Below are 17,731 nucleotides of genomic sequence, written 5' to 3' on the forward strand. Positions count from 1 at the left end.
TCGGGGTCTGCGGGGCCCCGGCTGGGGCTGGGGCCGGGGCTTCGCGCCCGGCGGGGCTCCTCGGGCAGGGGTGGGCGTTGCGCCCTGCCCTGCCCTGCCCTGCCCTGCCCTCGTGCCCGGCTGGCGCCGAGGCCTCCGGGGCCCGTTCCAGCCCTGCACGGGATCGGCGGCGGGGAGGGGGCGGCGGCGAGAGGAGGACCCGGAAGGGCTGCTTGTGCTGCAGGCAAGCGGGCTGGGTTTCCGTTTGCTCGTGCGGGTTTGGGGGCCCATTTCTTCCTCGGACGGGGGGGTGGCTGCAGCGTCTGCCGGTCCTCCTGGAGGCAGGGCGGCGGCGTTAAGCTGCCCAAGATCCTCGCATGAGGTTGCTTCCAAAGCAGCCCCACTGAATTCAGAGGTGCAGCTTTCTCCCAGGTAAATTGGCGTTCTGTTGTCTGTCACGCAATGTGCAAATTTAGGCTATAGATTGGTGTGGTCATGATTTTCGCGGTGTGAGCATTTCCAGAGTGGGCACGTCCCACAGGCTTGTGCATGTCCATTTGGAGCGAAGTTCCATTGGGGCCGGTTGAGTTTGGTAGTTAGAGTGTTCAGGGCTGATCCACATGGCTGACTTGGGGATTCCAGAATTTGCCAGCTCAGGAGAATTGCGGTCTGTCAGAAGGGCTGGGAAGCGATTTCACACTGTTGGTCTGCAGCTTCACGCTTTCAGGCCTCTGTGTGACTAACCACTAGGCCTTTTGCTAAGTTGACACCATGGTGTGGCTGTCGGAGCAGCAAGGGGGGAAGCCTCTCGGTTCCCAGGGCAGTCTTCCCAACCAAGTCTCCCCCGAGCTGGTCAGGCTACAGCACTGTGGGGTGGGGGACAGGGAGAGTCTCAGTCCAACACTTCTGGAAAGCACTGAGCTGGGGAAGGCCGCCCTGCCACCACACGGAACGCTGCCCTTGTGGTCCCGCTTGGCAAGGCTGCAGACGCAACCCCAGCTGGGCGGTCGAGATCAAAAAGAGTGCGGTGGCCTCTGGGGATGCTTGAGGGAATTGCTGTCATATTTCTGGGCCTGCTGCTAAAAATGGCCTGCTTTCTTCTTTGTGGCTTGTGCTGGGTAGGCTGCAGTGTGGCGGCCAGGCCGGTGGGTGTGGTTGTGGTGCTTCGGCGAAGGGGCTCGGGCTGCCGGGAGTGGAACCTCATCCGATTTGTTGCTGTTTCTTCCCCTGGAGCTCAGGGGGATTCTGGCTGGCCTTGGAGTACTTCTGGCTGTCATCTGGGCTTCCCATGTTAGCAGCAAAGGGTAGCAGGAAGGGATTTACCCACAGTTGTTGAACTGAACTGAGCATGCAATTGGCAGCATTTTATTCTAAGAAAGGATGGGCTTTTAAGATTTGGAAAGCCTTTTAACTAATGCTTCGAGGTCCACAGCTTCTCATCTGAAAGGAAGAACATTTCCTAGAACCTGAGATGTTCCCGTGTGTGGCACCTGGCTTTCAGTCGGTGATGGTTGATGCTTGATGTCTGTCTTGGCCTTGGGCAGCACTGGGTTTCTCTGGCTGTGGGACGGCATCCCACATGTGTGGAAGCATCTTGGGAACGGCAGCACCACCTGTTCCTTCCTGTTTTCCCCACGAGGCCAGCCGTGGCGTGGAGGCCTCAAGAAGCTGAAGGGACCGGTCCAAGAAGCCGGCGGGGCCCGGCGGTAGCGAGGGAGACAGTGTTGCTGGGACCTCCCGTCCTGGGTGTCTCCTCCCTTTCCTGCTGCAGCACCCAGTCAGAGTAACACCGTCCTCGTGTTCCCTTCCCTTCAGGCTGCTCCTCCGCACCTGCTTCTGCCCAGGGAAAGCAGTTTTGGCTTTCTCTGCACCGCTGCCGTTGTCCCATGGTCATGAGGGCCTCAGTTCCTGCTCTCCTAACACCCCCCTCCCCCGATGCAAAGTGTAAACCTTCAGGAAGGTGCTCATCTGTGCTCTCTTTAGTGTGTCGTGTGCTGTTGCGCTTCAAAACCCACTAAGGGAGCGATGCTGAGCGTGCAGCCTGGCTGGGGAGGAGAGGGGCCTGCTAGTTCTGAGGCTGTGGCAGCTCTGTGAGGCGGGAAGCCGGAGCTGCTGGTCTCCAACAAGAGCTGCTGCAAGCATCCCATAATAGAAGGCAACCGAAAAAGTGGCTGGAGGATGATAGAGGAGCTGGCCAGAGCTGCTCCTTCCCAGTATTACAGTGGTCTCTCTCGCAGGCGGCTGTACCCCGAAAAGTAACAACTGCCCCAGGCGAGGCCCTGCATGAACATACCTAATTCATGGCAGGCTTTTCCCTGGCCTTCAGTGTTTCGTCAGTGGCTGTGCTCACTGCTGGAGTAGGTGCACCCCACACTCACCTGGCGGGACTCTCCTGTGACAGCCGCAGGTGTGCTCTCGTTGCTCTAGGTGAGCTGTGGTAATTCAGGGGGTGTGCTTTTGAGGCACTGCCCAGAGAGCAGACAAGAACGGGACGGGAGAGGGCTCTCTTCTGCAAGGGCCCTGCTTCTCTCCTGTGTCGTGGGAGCAATTCAGCATGGACTGAGCATGGAGATCCCCCTTCAGATCACCGCTCAGTTGTAGGGCTTGCTGGCTCACACTGGGCATTGCTTTTATTTCAGTGCGGCCTGCTTTGTGGAATGAGACGAAGCTGTCCTAGGATAGGGTGCAGGTCCCAAGAAAATAATGATTTAAAAGTTGGCGCATGAAGGAATCGTAGTCTGTCAAGGGGGAAAGCGTCTGCAGAAGCTCGAATGAGCCAAGTGGTGGGAATGCAGCTGCGGGACACAGCAGGTATCTGCAGCCGTGGGCCAAAGATCTGTCTGGTCCCGTGTGTGTCCAGACAGATGTTTGCAGTGAGCTCGTGAGTGAAGGACGGAAGACGCAGCTTCCTGGCAACGGTCCTCAGTGGCACCTCTGAAGCTGGGGGTTCCGTGAGACCTTCGTGGGAGCCCTTGGGCGTCCTCTCTTCTTCCACGAATTGGCTTACTTCCCCTTTTCAGTCCCCCTAAACGTGTGTGCCCACCACCAGCCCCAGCGGCGGCGAGTGGTGCGTTGTGCGGCCGTCTCCTCTTTGCCTGTCCTCGAGCACAGAGTCTCCTGTGTGACTGAAGGGCCCTGCACGGCAGTGGCCGCTTTCCCATGCCGGGGGGCTTACGTGTGAGCAAAGCGAGAAGACCGCATCCGCCCGCCTCTTTGTCAGGACTCTTCCCACGGGGAAGGTGGTGGGAGGCAGTTGTAGGGTGGGAGGGGGGAACGGTTGGGCTGGAGCTGTTGGGCGGGGGGGCCTGGGGTGACCTTGGCCTGCCTTCCTTCTCACAGGTGGGACTCAGTCGGTGGCGCGTGTCTGCTTGGCGAAGAGGGAACAGTCCGTCTGGAACAGGAGCGAATTCCAGGTATTGGCCTGCCCTGCCCTGCACGCCTCTCTCGCACGCTCTTTGTATCATGAGAGAGTGCGGAGGGGCTCTCGCCGCCCCGCTCTCTTGCACGCTCCGGGCCATTCCGCACGCTTGTGCCATCTCTCTCCTCCCCTCCTGCCCAGCCTCTCTTCCTAGCTGACCTGCAGGACAGGTGTTCACCTGCACGGGCTCCTCCTTGACTGACCTGTATGCATGGTGCCCCCCTGCCGCCTTGAGTTGGCTGTTTGGCCCCCTTCGCTGCGCAGTAGCCCATGGGGGGCGCTGCACACGGTCTTCCAGATGCAGCGCAGCAGGCTCCCTGGGGAGGGGGGTGAGGCCCGTCAGCCTCGCTCGCTGGCAGCGGGCGCTTTCCCTTCACGTGACCGGGGCTTGGCACAGCGCTCCCCTCGCGGCAGAGGCCCTGCTGGTGGGTGACGGATGCCGTTGTTGGCCCAGTCTGGCTTCTGGGACTCCGCGTGCTGGGGAAGGTGCTCTCCAGGCAGCTGTGCGCAGCCCTCCTTAGCAGCAAGGGTCGCGCAGAGGGGACCTGGACGGGGAGTGGCCGAGTGGCCTTGCTCAGGGCTCAGGCTGTGCCGGTCCTCGGGGCTCATCCTGCTTTTCTTTTCCTGGTGGACGCAGGCAGAGGGGCTTTGGAAAGGGCAGCAAGAATAAGCCGGCCGAAAGACTGTCCGAGTGATCGGACCCACGTCCCCAGTGGCCTTTGAGTTCACGAGGGGGAGCATGGTCCTCCCACCCTGGAGAGCCTGCAGGAAGTGGCTGCAGCGGGGGCTGCCCAGGCAGGGGGGCTGCCTGAGCCTTGCGTTGGAGGGCTGCTTGGCTGCTTCACGGCGTCCGTCAGCCTCTTACCCGTGTGGGGGAGGTAAGGGCCCCCGATCCCTGCGCAATGTGGTTTGGGTTAATCTCCCCTCCCCTGTTGTTGGGCTTCCTGGCCCACTTGCTGGGGCGGCATGTGCTCTGGCCGCCTGGGGGTCGCAGTGGCTCGGCAAGCGGGGCTGGCGTGCAGAAGCTGGTGCGCTGCACCGAGGAGGCAGCAGGGCCTCTGCTGGTCTCAGGCCGACTTGTGACAAGGGCCGAGACAGGAGGGCTGTGCAGTGTTTCGGTCTCAATTTTGCGCTGCCAGACGCACTGCAGTCGACCACCTTCCTACCGTAAAGCCGCAGAATTCTGGGTTAGTGCTGCCCGGCCGGCAGAAGTCGGAGTTGCAGCTGCTGCTGGGAGCTGTCGCACGTGCTTTCCCAGCGGGAGCCTCGGGTTCAGTCCCTCGTGGGGGCCAGGAAATGCCCCGCCTGGAGACCGGGAAAGCCCGAGGTGTTGCCGCTGGTCCAGCTGTGCAGCAGCCCTTCCGGGGTGCTTGAGCTGCAGGTGCTGCTTCCTGGGCCTGGGTCACCCCGAGCGGGGCAGCGCTGACCAGCCAGGCGTTGTTGTCACAGGTGACGCCTGAGCCCCTGCCCCCGGCCCGCATCTCCCTGGAGGAGCACACACAGCGTCCGCAAGGCACGGGTGGAAGCGGTGATGGAGAACTACGAGCTGGTCACTTCCCTGGGTGAGAGGCGAGAGCGCTGCTTCGGGGGGTCGGTCCTGCGCAGAGTGGGGTGAAGGCATGGTGTGCTCTGGCCCCGGGGGGGTGGGGTGGGCTCTGCTCTGCTCTGACAGGCAGGCTGGGGGCTGATGGAGGGGAAGTTGCCGCCCGAGGACCCGGTGCTGAGCTGCCTCTGAGCTGGGCCGGGCTGCAGCTTCCCAGCTGAGTGCTGCACGGGGCGTCAGCTTCCCCCTCTGGAGGGCAGGGCCTGCCGTGCTCTTTAGTGATGGTGGAGTCCCTCTCAGAGTCAGGGTCGCCCCCCGCCGCCCAGCCTGTGCTGCTCTGGCCTCACCGTGGGGCTTCTCGGCCCACTTGCGGGGCCGCGTCTGCTCTGGCAGAAGAGCCGCTCTGCACTGCGTCAACTCAGACTCCCCGGCCTGGGAAGCGTCCTTGAAAAGGCCGTCTGCAGGCTGGAAAGCCCTCACCCTGCCCTGGCCTGGAGGTTCTCTCGGGGAGGGAAGGTGGATGCTCCTTTCCCAGTGGGGAGGAGCAGCTGCCCCTCTCCTGTGCTAGCTGTGAGAGGCCGGGGAAGGGCGGACGCGCCGCTCCTTTTCCGAGCCATAGCTAAGGGCCCTTGCTCTTCCCCTTTGCTAGGCTACCCGGTTCTCAAGCCCGATCTGCTTTCTCGGATCGAACGTGCCGGAGAGCAGTGTGCTGGAGATCAGCTGGACTCGAGCAGGGGGATCCCGACAGATCCCTGCCCAGGTGAGTCACTGGGCTAGGCCCCACACGCAGTTATCCTGCCGCTTTTGCGCATCCCGGGAACGAGCGCTTGCCACGGGCCCCCCCTTTCCTGGTTGTGTAGGGGAACCTGGGACACAGGAGACCCCAGCAGGAAGGTGGGTGGGTCCTCAGCGTGCAGGACGTGGAACAGCCGTGCGGGGCAGAGCAGCGGTCGTCCCGCTCAGCGCTTGCTCTCCAGCGGGCGGGCGGCCAGCCGGCTGTTGCTTCAGTGGACCGGCTCCCGCCTTGGCAGAGCTGCGTTGGAGTCAGGCACCGGGAGCCATCTGCGCTTTTCCAGAGCCTCTGCCTGGAGACTGTGGTGTTGCTTCTGGGCAGCCCACACGTGTGGGTTTTTTTAGCCTATTGGAAGCTGAAATAAACACTGTCTTTCTGCTAGAAGCAGTTGCCCTCCCTGTAGAAAATGCTGCTGTTGCTTTGGAATTGCATCCCATGGATTTCCTTTGAGCTTCATTCATTTAGGGTGGGAATTTGCAGCTCCACTGGAGTTGCGCTGCCCTGGCCCCTCCGCTCACGGGCTTGTAGTCCCCCTTCCATTATCCTTGAGTTTCCGTCTCTGTCGGCAGTGTATGTGTTTGCAGCTGGACAATATCAGTTCTGTAGTTGGGGAAGAATCATACTGGTGCTCAGAAAGCGCAGATGGGTTTGTTTTAATTTCAAATCGATTAATAGCAACATTCACTCGCTAACTGGAGCACATTTCTAAGTTTGCACGTGTAGTTTTGTTTGCCAAAAATGCTAGGCTCTAAAAAGCAAAATGGCGTTTTCTTTTGCGGCAAAGTGGGGTGCTGGGAGTGCGCGGCGTTGGCACAGAGCTGATCCGAGCCCCAAAGTCCCTCCCCAGTTTTCCCTTTTATCGTTTAGACTTCGGCTGAGCCTGGCTCTGCTTGTGTTCTGCCGACGCCTTGGCAGCCTCCGGAGCGAGGCACTCCACTCTTGTTTCAAAAAGCTGCCCATGTGCCTCAGCTGAAGACGCGCTGTGCTGCTTTCGGTTTGGTTGTGATGATGGCAGCGGCAGGGTGCATGTTTCTCGATTCTGAGTCGCACGGTGGCGCGCTCACGCTCGGAGAGGCGCTTGGATTTGCGGGGCCGGTGGTGAGCAGCCGGCCACAGCCGCGGCAGACGAGGCCGGCTGACGCGTCGGCTCCAGGAAGGAGGAACTGCCCCGGCTGCCCGGCCCCTGCCGCTGCGCTGGCACAGGCCCCGTTGTGGCGAGTCTGGCGGGCGCTGCGCGCTGCCCCAGCCGTCCCCGGGCTGAGCGCTGGGTGCCTCCTCCTCCTTCAGGGCAGAGAAGGGCCGTGCCGGCGAGGGGCCGGGTGCCCGGTGGTCCTTGGCAGGCTGGGCCGCGGCGGAGCCTTTGCCTTCCTCAGCCCCTCGCCCGCCTGCCAGGAGCTCAGCTGAGCCGGGGAAGGGAAGCGGGCTCACCCCGCGCTCTCGCTCTTCTCGCCAGGCTACCGTTTCTTCAAGCCAGAGAGCCTGTCTTGGATCGAGCGGTGGGAGGACCTGGGCGTCACGGACCGCCAGAAGCTGGAGGAAGGCAAGCTGTGCACGGGCTCCTGTCAAGGTGAGGCTGTGGCTGCTCGGGTGCCGCCCGGCAGGGCCGAGGGTGCGGCGTGGCCCCCAGCCTCCAGCAGCCGGCGCCTCGCGAGTGGCGAAGCGTCCGTGCAGCGAAACGTGCCGGCCAGGTGCCGGCCCGCCCGGCGTGCGCCCAAACGAGTGGGGGGCTGTGAGCGTCGGCTCCTTCCTCTCCCTGCCGAGGGCGCCGTGTGAGGCCATCTCCTGCCTTTGGCCGCGTCTCCTGCGCCTGCTCCCGGGGGCCTCGGGGCGAGCACATTCTGCTTCCCACGCGACAGCCCTTCCGATCCCGGAAGGCAGCTCCCGTGTCTCCCCTTCGCCTTTCTTCCTGCAGGCTAAGCACATGCAGTTCTTTCAGGAAACTGCCCTGAAACACGGAAACAGAGCAAGTCGGAAGGGGTCTCCCGGGCCATCTAGTCTGACCCCCGGCTCCAGCCGGCTCCGCTCATGGCATGCCTGCCACGTGCATGTCCAGCCTGTCCTGGCCCCCCCCTTCTTAAAATGTAGCACCGCAGACTGGAGCCGGGTGCCTCCAGCTGCCTGCTTGCCAGGAGCCAAGCGCGGGGGCCTGCTCTGGGTGTCTGCGGGGACTCCTGGGGCCGCCTTGATGGGCCGGAGAAGCGCCCGCCGCTTACGCTCCCTCCCCGCCTCCCTTCTTCCGTTCCAGGGGCAGCTGGCCGCGGCAAGGCCATCAAGGAGGAGGAGGGCGGCCAGAAGGGCTTTGTGGCAAGCTTGGAGCGCTACCAGCTCTTCCCCGACAGCTCCCGAGCGGGGCTCTTCCTGGCCCCCAACTCCGCCCAGCTGAGGAGCCAGCCCCGCGTCAAGAAGGAGGAGGCGGCCTCGTGTGAGCCCAGCCTCTGCGGGCCGGGGCGCCCCTCCCAGGGCCTGGGGTCCGGACCCTTTGCCTGCGTGGTGTGCGGGAAGTGCTTCCGGCAGAAGCAAGGCCTCATCACGCATGGGCGCATCCACACGGGCGAGAAGCCCTACCCCTGCCTGGAGTGCGGCAAGCGCTTCCGCCAGCGGCCCAACCTGCTGACGCACCAGCGGGTGCACACGGGCGAGCGCCCCTTCCCCTGCCTGCGCTGTGGGAAGCGCTTCAGCCAGAAGGCGAACCTGGCCGCCCACCAGCGCACCCACGCCGTCCAGGAGGGCCTGATCAGCCCCGAGCCCAAGGTGCCCGTGCCGCGGGGCAGCCGCCAGACGGAGAAGCCCTTCCCCTGCAACGTCTGCGGGAAGAGCTTCAGCCAGCGGCCCAACCTCATCACCCACCAGCGCATCCACACGGGCGAGAAGCCCTTCGCCTGCACCGAGTGCGGGAAGCGCTTCAACCAGCGGGCCAACCTCATCACCCACCGGCGCATCCACTCGGGCGAGCGCCCCTTCCCCTGCGCCACCTGCGGCCGGCGCTTCAGCCAGAAGGGCAACCTCGCGGCGCACCAGCGCACCCACTCGCAGCAGCGCCCGCACGCCTGCACCTGCTGCCCCAAGCGCTTCAAGGGCGAGTCGGCCCTGCGGGCGCACCAGCGGACCCACCGGCAGGTCCTGGGCGCGGACCCCCTGGCCAGCACCCTCCTGGCGGCCCCCGCCCTCCAGCAGCCCCTGGCGGGCGACCCCGCCTCCGTGGCTGCTGCGCAGCGCGCGACGCCCGCCCCGCGCCAGGAGCTCGCGGGGGACCCGCCCCCGGGGGTCCACCGGGCAGCTCCGCCCGGGCAGCACGGGGCCCCTCACGGGCAGAGCCTCCCCGCGGACCCTCCGGCGGGTCCCCACGCAGCGGGCCCCGCCGGCCACCTCCAGGGTGTGGCCCCCAGCGCCGAACAAGCGCCGAAGCTTAGCGCCCCCCCCGCCGGGATGGACCCCCACACGGAGATGCTCCACTGCCAGCGCCGGCTGAGCCTGCCGGCCCTGCCCAGCGCCAGCGCCCACTCCGTGGTGCCCATGGGGCAGCCCCAGCCGATCACCTCCAAGCCGAAGAGCGTGCCGGGGCCCCGGCCGGCCGCGGTGGATGCCCCGAGCGAGATGATCCACTGCCTCTGCCACGCCAGCCGGGCCTCCCTGGTCATTCCGCACCCGCCGCACCTGGGGCAGCTCCAGCCGGGGAGCAGGGACACCCCTGGCCGCGCCTGGCTGGGCATCCCTTGCCCGGCACGCACCCTTCAGCTCCAGCAGGGCGCCCAGAGCCACCCGGCAGCCCCCAATCCCAGACTGTGTTCGATCCCGGACTCCCTGCGGTAGCTCCCCTGCCCCGCAGCGACGGGCACTGTGCAAGCGCGGACTCCGGGGCCGGGCTCCTCCTCGGCGCCACAGGCACGGCCCCTGGCGGCCGGCGGGAGGCGCATGCATGTACCGCGGGCAGGCCCCGGCCCCCCCGGGCCCCCCGCGAAACCTTTTTCCTCCTGCATCTCCTGGAATAGGACTTGCGCGGCCGATCGGGTAATGCTGAGAGAGGTCGAGTTTCTGCAGCGGCCCTCCCCTCGGAAGCTTGCACAGGACTGGGAGGCCGAGCCCCGGGGTGTATTGTGCCAAGTATATTCCTTCATCGCAACACTCATCGTCCGTCTGCCCGTCCCCCCGTCCCCCGAAACCAGCACAGCCAGCAGCTCATCTATTGGACAGAGACCAGTCGAGGCAGAGAGAGACTCGAAGTGGGTGGCCCCGCACTCCCGTGGCCGGCCGGCCGGCTGGCAGCAGCACTGCCGTGGCAGCGCCCCTGGTCCTCCGGGAGGTGATGTGGGAGGAGCGCCCTCCTCCGGCCGCCTGCTGGGCGCGGCACGGCTCGCTGCGGCTGGAGGCCCGGCCTGGGCCCTCGAGCCGGTCGACGCGGGAGAGGGCGGCCGGCGCTCGCCTTGCGAGGACTGGCGGCACGGACACTCGCTGGGGGCCGAGCTGCCCCGCGGACGGCACCCCGGCTCGCGGGAGCTGCAGCAGCCGGGCCCTCGCGGGGCCCCGGGCCCCATCCTTGGGCGTTCGTGTGGGTGTTCGCCTGGATGCGCGCTGGAGAACGTGCCGTCGGAACCAAAGCGGAGCCGCTGCAGCGGCCGTCTCGTGGGCGAACTTTCCTGGTGCAGGGGCCAGCCGGGGGAGCCGTGTGGCCCGGTGCCAAGCCGCCGGCGGTGAACAGACCCCGTGACTTCCAGGACAAGCCGGCCTCCCTTGGGCCCCATCAGTGCGGAGCGGACTCCCACGTGCCGGCGTGGCCCGCTGCCTTTCGGCCTGGCCCGGCCTGCCCTTGCATGACTCGGGGCGGGGGCAAGGCACAGGCGTCGTGGGGGCGGGGGGCTGCTTCAAAAGCAGCGTGCTTCTCCGGGATGGTCCTTCTGCCGCAGGAACCTCGGATCGGACTCCCAGGGCAGATGAGGATGCTGGAAGAAAAACTCGTCTTCCTCTCTGGCCAGAAGCCCCCCCCCCCCGCTGGCCTTGTGCAGGTGTGCGGGGGGCACCCACAGGGGGCGCCGCAGTGCAGAGGCTCCTCTCCGAGGCACGGGCAGCAGGAGGCGGCCCAGGACGGCCCGAGACCTGCGAGGTGAGGAGTGGCAGCGTTGACCAAAGAGGAGAGTGTGTCGGTGGACTGGCCGCCGGGGGGCAGTGCTTGTGGCCGGCCGGCCGGTCGGTCGGGGTGGGTGGGTGGCAGCGGAGTTGGGACAGGAAAAAAGCAGAAGCACTTTATTGGTGACCCTCTACCAAGGATCGCTCCGCCCCCACTGTGACCCGCGGAGGGCACACGGCTGCCCTGCTCTCTGCCTCCGTCGGAGGGGGCTGGGCTGTGGGCCGGAAGGCCAGCGTGTCGGCGCGAGGGCAGGTTGACTGGCCGCTCTCCATAGCTGTGCGCACCCCCACCTGCGCAGCCGCCCATGTGCCTCCGGCGGCGTCACCTGGCGCCCAGCCAGGAATGGGGGAGTCTGTGCCTTAAGCACCTGGTTCTGTGGGAAGCTGTGCGGGAGGGACGCTGAGGTGCTCGCCGCTTCAGTCGAGCCGGGGCTGGCGAGATGCCGGGGAAGCCGGCGGTGCCCGGACGGGCCTGGGGTGACCCGCGCACAGGGCTCCCCGAGCCAGCAGGGCTGCCGCCGTCCCGCCACGCTCCGAGCGGTCGACTCGGGGCGAGGGCCCCCCCTCCTTGGGGACCCTTCAGCTCGAGTGACGTTGGTGCAAAGTCGCCCCTTGTGCAATAGGAGGAGGGCACCTCGGCGCGTCCGGATGTCAGGCTGGGTGCGCAAGGGAGCAGTCGGGGAGCTGGGGGATGAGAGCCGGTCCCAGGCCCTGGGGGGGCAGAGCGGATCGGGACTGACGGTGTGGGACCGGACCCCCAGGCGCCCCAGGGCTCACCTGCACGCCGGATTGCCGCCCCCTTTGTTACCCAAGTGCAGCTGTGTGAGGGGCGGTGTGCCTGCGCCCGCCCTGCCCTCCCGCCGCGGCCCATCAGCAGCACGGACGGGCAGACTAAATTGGGAAGCGGTCGGGGGGAGGAGGAGGCGTGTCGCTCCCCCGTGGGAACATCGGAGGAGCCCTGCCGGGCCTGCCCTGCCCGGCGTTCTGCTCGCGCCATGGGGAAACATGGCTTCCCCGTCCCATGCGGGCAGAACGGGCCACCTCGGCCAGAGGTGTGCTGCCCGGAGGGAGCGTGCGGGGGCTGCGCATGGCATGCCCACCGGCTCCCCGGGCCCTTTGGCTTTGGAGGCCCCGCGGGCACGTGCCTTTTTCAGAGCAGCTGCGTGCTGCAGTCGGAGGTGCCATCACGAGACGCTGCCCCCGTGTCCCCGGGAAGTGGCTTTTCTCACCCCGGCTGCCGTTTACGTTGTCCTGCGTGTGCCGTTGTGCACCCCCGGGCGGGGAGGCCCCTGCATAGCTCTTCCAAGCCCTTTGTCTTAACCGCCCCGGGCGGGCCGCTCCTGGCTCCCGGGCAAGCGGGGGCGTGTTGAAGAGGCTGCTCCCGGTGCAGACCCGGCCTCCCGCCCGCTCCCGCCGCTTGCTCTCCGCTCGCCACCGCCTGCCGGTCCCTGGGAGGGCCGCTCTGCCTCTGCCGGTTTCTCGGGAGTCTGCGGGGTTCTGCCCAAAGCCTTCCGGGAGCTCCCAGGCCGGGGCTCCGCACAACGCTCGCTGCCTCGTGCCCAGCTTGTCTTCCTGCAGGCGTCCGGCTGGCCACTGTGAACAGAATGCTGGGCTGGGTGCGCCCCGGATCGGGCCCCGCAGCGCCCCTCTCCGCTGAGGCAAAGTGGCTGCATCTGCTGGGGGCAGCTCAGTGGGAGGGAGGGGGCCGCAAAGAGATCTGGCGGAGGGTCTTCTCGCGTGGAGCAGCGTGAGGCAGGGGCTGCTGCTCGCTCCTTCCGTCCTTCCTTCCTTCTGGGGTGTGGCTGCCCCGTCCACGCCATCTGAGCCTCCTTGGCCTCGTGGCGGTGCCTGCGCATCCCAGACGGGCTCCTCTCGGGCCTCGGCGGGGCCAGTGCTTGAGAGCAAGAGCGTGCGCTGGCCGCCCTCGCTGGAGAGGCGGGAGCACTCGTCTGACACGAGCCTCCCGCCCTGCGTGGGCCGCAGCCCTCCGAGTTGCTCAGCGCAACGGGCCTGTGCACCTGCCGCGGCCTCTGCAGCTCCCGAGCCCCGTGCCCCACAACCTGGGGAGCGGCGCGGGCTCTGCCACCCCACCTTGTGCTTTTAAGGTCACGGCAGCCGAATGGCGGCTTTCGCTTCTGCCACTCTTCAGGGCAACGAGCAAAGGAGGCCGGAGGAGAGCGCTGCACGTGGCGGGCAGGCGGGCCCCCTTCCTGGCTGGGCGGCAGCAGGACCCGGGTGTGGCGGTCAGAGGAGGTCCTGCCGAGCGCCTTTGTCTTTCCCAGCGTGGCCACCCGGCGGAAGCGGCCCCAGAGCCGTCCTCACCAAGCGGGAAGGCCTCTCGGCGCCCTGTAGGTGGCGCTGCCAGGGCTTGGGTGGTGGTGCCATTGCCGGGCATGCGCGCGCACGCCCTGGGCCCATCTGGCTGTGTGGCTCTAAAAATGGACGCTGGGGAAGACTGCCTGCGGAGCCTTTTTCAGTCCCGTGTGTGTTGTCCTGCGGGTCTCATGCCTGCGACTTCACAGCAGAGAATCCCGGCTCTGGTGTCGAGGGGACCGTGCGCACATACGTAAACGTGGCAGGGTGCACACACAGGCGTACTCTGCATCATCCCTGTGGCTTTCCAGAGCACAAACTGCTTATTTTGACAAGGGCCCGGGCGGCTGAAGCGGGGCCGGAGCGTCGCCTCTCCACCTTGCCCCAGCCGCCTCCCCTCAGGCTTCCGGTGCACTCTGGACCCGCCTGGGTGCCGAGGGCAGGCTGGCCGGGTGTGGGGAGCACGAGGAAGTGGGGAGGCCGTGCTCAGCCAGCCTGATGGGTCCGCGTGGCGCAGCTCAAGGGGGCTTTTGGGGGCAGGGGGTCTTCAGAGCTGGGGGGACGCTCTGCCCGGCGCGTTCCCCAGGCCTGGGAGTGGTCCTCTCGTGTTCTCCCTCGGGGGTGGCGGGTGGGCCGGGGCCTCGGTGGTCTGCCCCATTGGGGGGCATCCTTTCCGTTGCCAGCTTGCGTCGCTGCTGGCACTTTCCGCTTGGCAGAGGCCTTTCTGAAGCGCGCTTGCGCTTTGCCAGACTAGCCTGGAGCTCAGTGGGCCGGGCCGGGCCGGGCCGAGCGAGCGCTCTGCCTCTTGCGCTTTGGGCCTCTGGCTTCCCTCCGCCCTGCCGTTCTTCCCTCTCCCTCCGCAGCAGCCCGGTGGTCACATGTGCGGGGGAAGGAGGGTGGCTCACACTGGCGCCAGCTGCCCCCCAGCCGCCCGATGTGGGGCCGGGGCCCACTCGCCGCTTGTCCCAGTCTCCGCGAGGCATGTCCGCCTGCCTGGCGGAAGGCGCTGGGGCTGCTCCGCCCCCCTGCCGAGACGGTCCTCCTCCCTCGGTAGGTGACCCTGTCAGTAGCCCACGGCTGGCTGGCTGCCCCTGAGCTGAGCCGCAGGCGAGGAGGGCCCGACTTGGGCCGCTGGAGGCCTGCTGGGGAGGCTCTGTGGGCGCCGCTGCTGGTTGCCTCGGCGGGGGCCGTTTGCCTCCCCTCTTGGCACATCAGATGGGGAGTGCCTGTTTTTCTCAAGCTGCTGGAGAGGTAGAAGTTCAACAGATGGCGATACCCTCCCATGCATGGAGCAACTGCACCCGCTAGCTTCCGCCTGTTCAAGTCACGGGGTTGGTTGGGAGCCCTGGCGGCGACTGCGTGGACGGGCCACGAGGCGTCCTCTGCCGCGGCCCAGTCCCCTCAGGCGCTTGCCTGAGCCAGCAGCAACTGACCAAAGGGCGGGCGGGCGGGCCTCGCTTCCAGGCGAGGATCACACTCTGTGGCCGGGAGGTGCGGTTCCCCGAAGGGACAGCAGACATGGTGGCCAGGGTTGCTGGGCTTGTAGCCAACCGTCTGGGGGGCGGTGCTGGGGCAGGGCTTGGGCTCCTGGGTCGCACATTCAGACCACTGCGGAGCCGTGAGGGTCAACAACGGCGCCCCCGAGTTCGGGGTGCCTGGGCAGTGCGCGCTGGCCACACGGATCTGAGTGGTCAATGCTCCACGGGGACGGGGCTGCATCCGTTGCAAGCGCGTTCCACTGATGCCAAGGCGCCTTAGCCGGCTGAGGCGAAATTCAGCCGCAACTGGACCACCGGCTCTGGGAAGGGGCTCGGCCAGCTAACAAAATTCTCCACCCCTCCGCAGAAGGGACTCCCGCGCAAGAAGCCGCCATGGCTGGCCCAGCTTAGTTTTGCCTAAAACTGGTGAGAGGGGGCCGGGGGCCGGGCAGGCTTTCCCTCCCGAAGAGGTCAGTTGCCTTGGAGAGGCCCGTAATCTGCAGAGTTGCAGGTGGAGAAAGCTTCCGCTTGGCTTTATTCTGCGGCTTGGCCCGGGGTGGGGCGGAGGGTGTCGGGTCGGGCTCTGGCCCCACTGCGGAGGAGGTCAAGCCGTTTGGGGGAACAGCCCGCCCCTGGCGCCCAAGCGGTCTGTTGGGTGCAGAGCTTGGCCGCAGCCCGAGGCACAGGCTCCTGCCCTGCCGGGGCCGGTGATCCGCAGCCGGGGCGGCTCCTGCTCAGAGGGCCAAGGCGCCCTGCCGGACCAGTGCGCGGTCCGGCACCGGCTCCTGCTGCGAGCGGCTGGCCGGTCGCTCGCAGTCCAGGTGCGGGAGTTGGCCATGCCCCGTGTCCCGCACGCTCGCCCTGCCCGCCCGGATCCAGCCCGGCCGCTGCCCAGAGAGGCCCACCACCGAGTCCCCCCTCGTCGTCCGCCTGCGCCGCTGCGGGCGGGCGCCCGTGTTGGTGGCCGTCGCAGCGTCCTGTGCTGTCGCAAAGAAACACGTGTGAATACTCCATGGTGTGCTGAAGTCGTCTTCTTCATCCTGGGCCCACTGCCAACACGCTTCCGTGGAGCCGCTCGATCCATCTGGACTCCAGCCGGACAGGAGGGCTTGGGCAAGCTCTGCCCCCTCGTGGTGGGCACTGGGGACCTGTGGCCGCCTGGCCGAGGAGACCTGGGCCGTGCCCAGGCGTGGAGGCGGCCTCCCTGCTGGGAGCGGCTGCCACAGAGGTGGCCCGGCGCGCGAGGCCGGTGCCCCCACCGGTCGCTGTTGGTGGAAGATGTTCTGTAATGTTGGGGGCCCAAGCCCTACCCTGTGCCTGCACCCCCTTTTCTCCATGTTTCCCATGAGCTGCCTCCTCGAGACACGTTGGTAACTTCATCCCCATTAACCCAGACTGGCCCCATAGGGCTATTCCAGATGTATTATTATAATTATAATTATTATGTTTTATTATTTTCTGAGCTATGTTTGTTTGCAATAAAGGCTTTCTTACAGTTGGTGGAGCATGTCCTGCCCGAGTGGCTGGCTGGCTGGCTGGCGAAGAGGGCGGCCCCGAAAGGCCGGGAAGGTGGGGCTGGGTGGGCGGGGAAGGGATCTTGAGGTCGCCCGCTGGCCTTGGGCTGACCAGTGGCGGTGGACGGGGTGTCTGGGTGCTTTCTTCTTTTCAATGGGCTCGGCAGGCGGCAGAAGCAGGACGCTGGTGCCGCTTCTGGCGTGCCAGCCCGGGAGCCTTGCCGCAGGGCCGTGTGCCAGCACGCACGGTTCCGGGCTGCCCACCACACGGGTGGTTTGTGACTTGCGGGGCAGCAAGGAGGCCAGGGGGAGGGTCCGGCACTCTCCACGCACGGCGCGTTCTTTGCGAAGGCTCCCACGAGAAGAATTTCTGCCACCAGTCGGGTGAACTGCCTCTGGAGCTTGAGTCCAGAAACACAGACGTTAGAACTCTTTTAAAAATAAAATGTGGCCTTGTAAATGTGGCCAGTCTTCCATATGGGGAATATTTAGGGAGAAATCCCCTGTAAAGCATTGCGGCCAAATTTCTACCTATAAAGCGAGTATATAAATGGAAAAAGATGACGGGAAAGTGGCAATCATGCTTTACATGGAAAAGCCAGTCTTTATTTTGTGAAACGTCCTTGAGCGGTGTTGGATCTCGCAAGGTCTAAGAGTCTATTGGTGCAGCAGACTCTGCTTTTGTCGATGGTGGTCCCGCCAGCAAATCAGGAAATGGCTAAGCTTGCCTAGCAAGAGCCCCGGCCGGGACCAGTGGGCCTACGAGAAGGCGGGGACGATGGTCTAGGTTGCACCTGGATGGACACAGCGGTGCAGTGAGGCTGGACAACCCGGAGGAATGTTGTCCGTGGGGTCGTGAGGAGTCGGACACGACCTCGCAACTGAACGACGCCTGGGTGTCTGGTGGGTGGCAACTGACCAGGGCTACGCGCGAGGGCCGGGCAGGGCCCCAAGGCCTCCGCACAGCGCGCCGTTTGCAACGCACCCTCGTTCCAAGCAGGTTTCCTCTCCCCGCCCGACGGTTCCCTGGATGGCATCCTCCGCTTGGTGCCGTGAATCCTGCCCCCACCCCCAGCCCCACACACGCCATTTTGAAGCTCTGAGGCTGACCCGGTGCTTCAAAGGGCAGGCCTCCTGTGCCTTTCCCTGGGCCTCCGACCAAGGTGAGTGAGAGGCGGGGATGTGGCGGAGGCATGCAGTCACGCGCAGGTGGGAAAGGTGGAGGTGGCGGTTGTCCTTCCCATCGATCGCGGACGCGCATGGTGGGAGACTCCGGGCGGGAAGAGCATCACGTGCCGAGGAACCGGTAAATGCCGGCATTCCTGTCCCCGGACCGGATGGCCCTGAAGCGTGGCTGGCGCAATGCGTGGCTAGACGTGGCTGCTAGTCGTGGTGGCTGTCGGCTACCGCCAGCAGGAGCGGTGGCAAGCTGCTCCGAGCCCTGGCTAGTGGGGGCCGCTGGAGGGCCTGGGCTGTTGCCCTCTCTGGCTTGTGTGCTTGGCCAGTGGTTCCTGCCAGGGCTCGGTTATGAGGTGGCCTTCAGGTGAAATACATTCTTGTTCATAAGCGGCT

General features: G+C 65.9%; 1 protein-coding gene across 1 annotated transcript; it reads left to right on the top strand.

Annotated features, from left to right (window-relative positions):
• Positions 1 to 2,584: 2,584 nt before the first annotated feature.
• Positions 2,585 to 9,543, top strand: REPIN1 (replication initiator 1). The gene is made up of 6 exons (XM_044419559.1): positions 2,585 to 2,790; positions 3,319 to 3,392; positions 4,847 to 4,959; positions 5,590 to 5,700; positions 7,187 to 7,300; positions 7,979 to 9,543. Exons 3-6 carry the CDS (start codon positions 4,929 to 4,931, stop codon positions 9,541 to 9,543), a joined length of 1,821 nt encoding a protein of 606 aa, XP_044275494.1. The 5' UTR covers positions 2,585 to 2,790; positions 3,319 to 3,392; positions 4,847 to 4,928.
• The last annotated feature ends 8,188 nt before the right edge of the window (positions 9,544 to 17,731 follow it).

This window comes from Varanus komodoensis, unplaced genomic scaffold (assembly GCF_004798865.1).
Source record: "Varanus komodoensis strain SLA01 unplaced genomic scaffold, ASM479886v1 scaffold104, whole genome shotgun sequence".
Taxonomy (NCBI): Eukaryota; Metazoa; Chordata; class Lepidosauria; order Squamata; family Varanidae; genus Varanus; species Varanus komodoensis.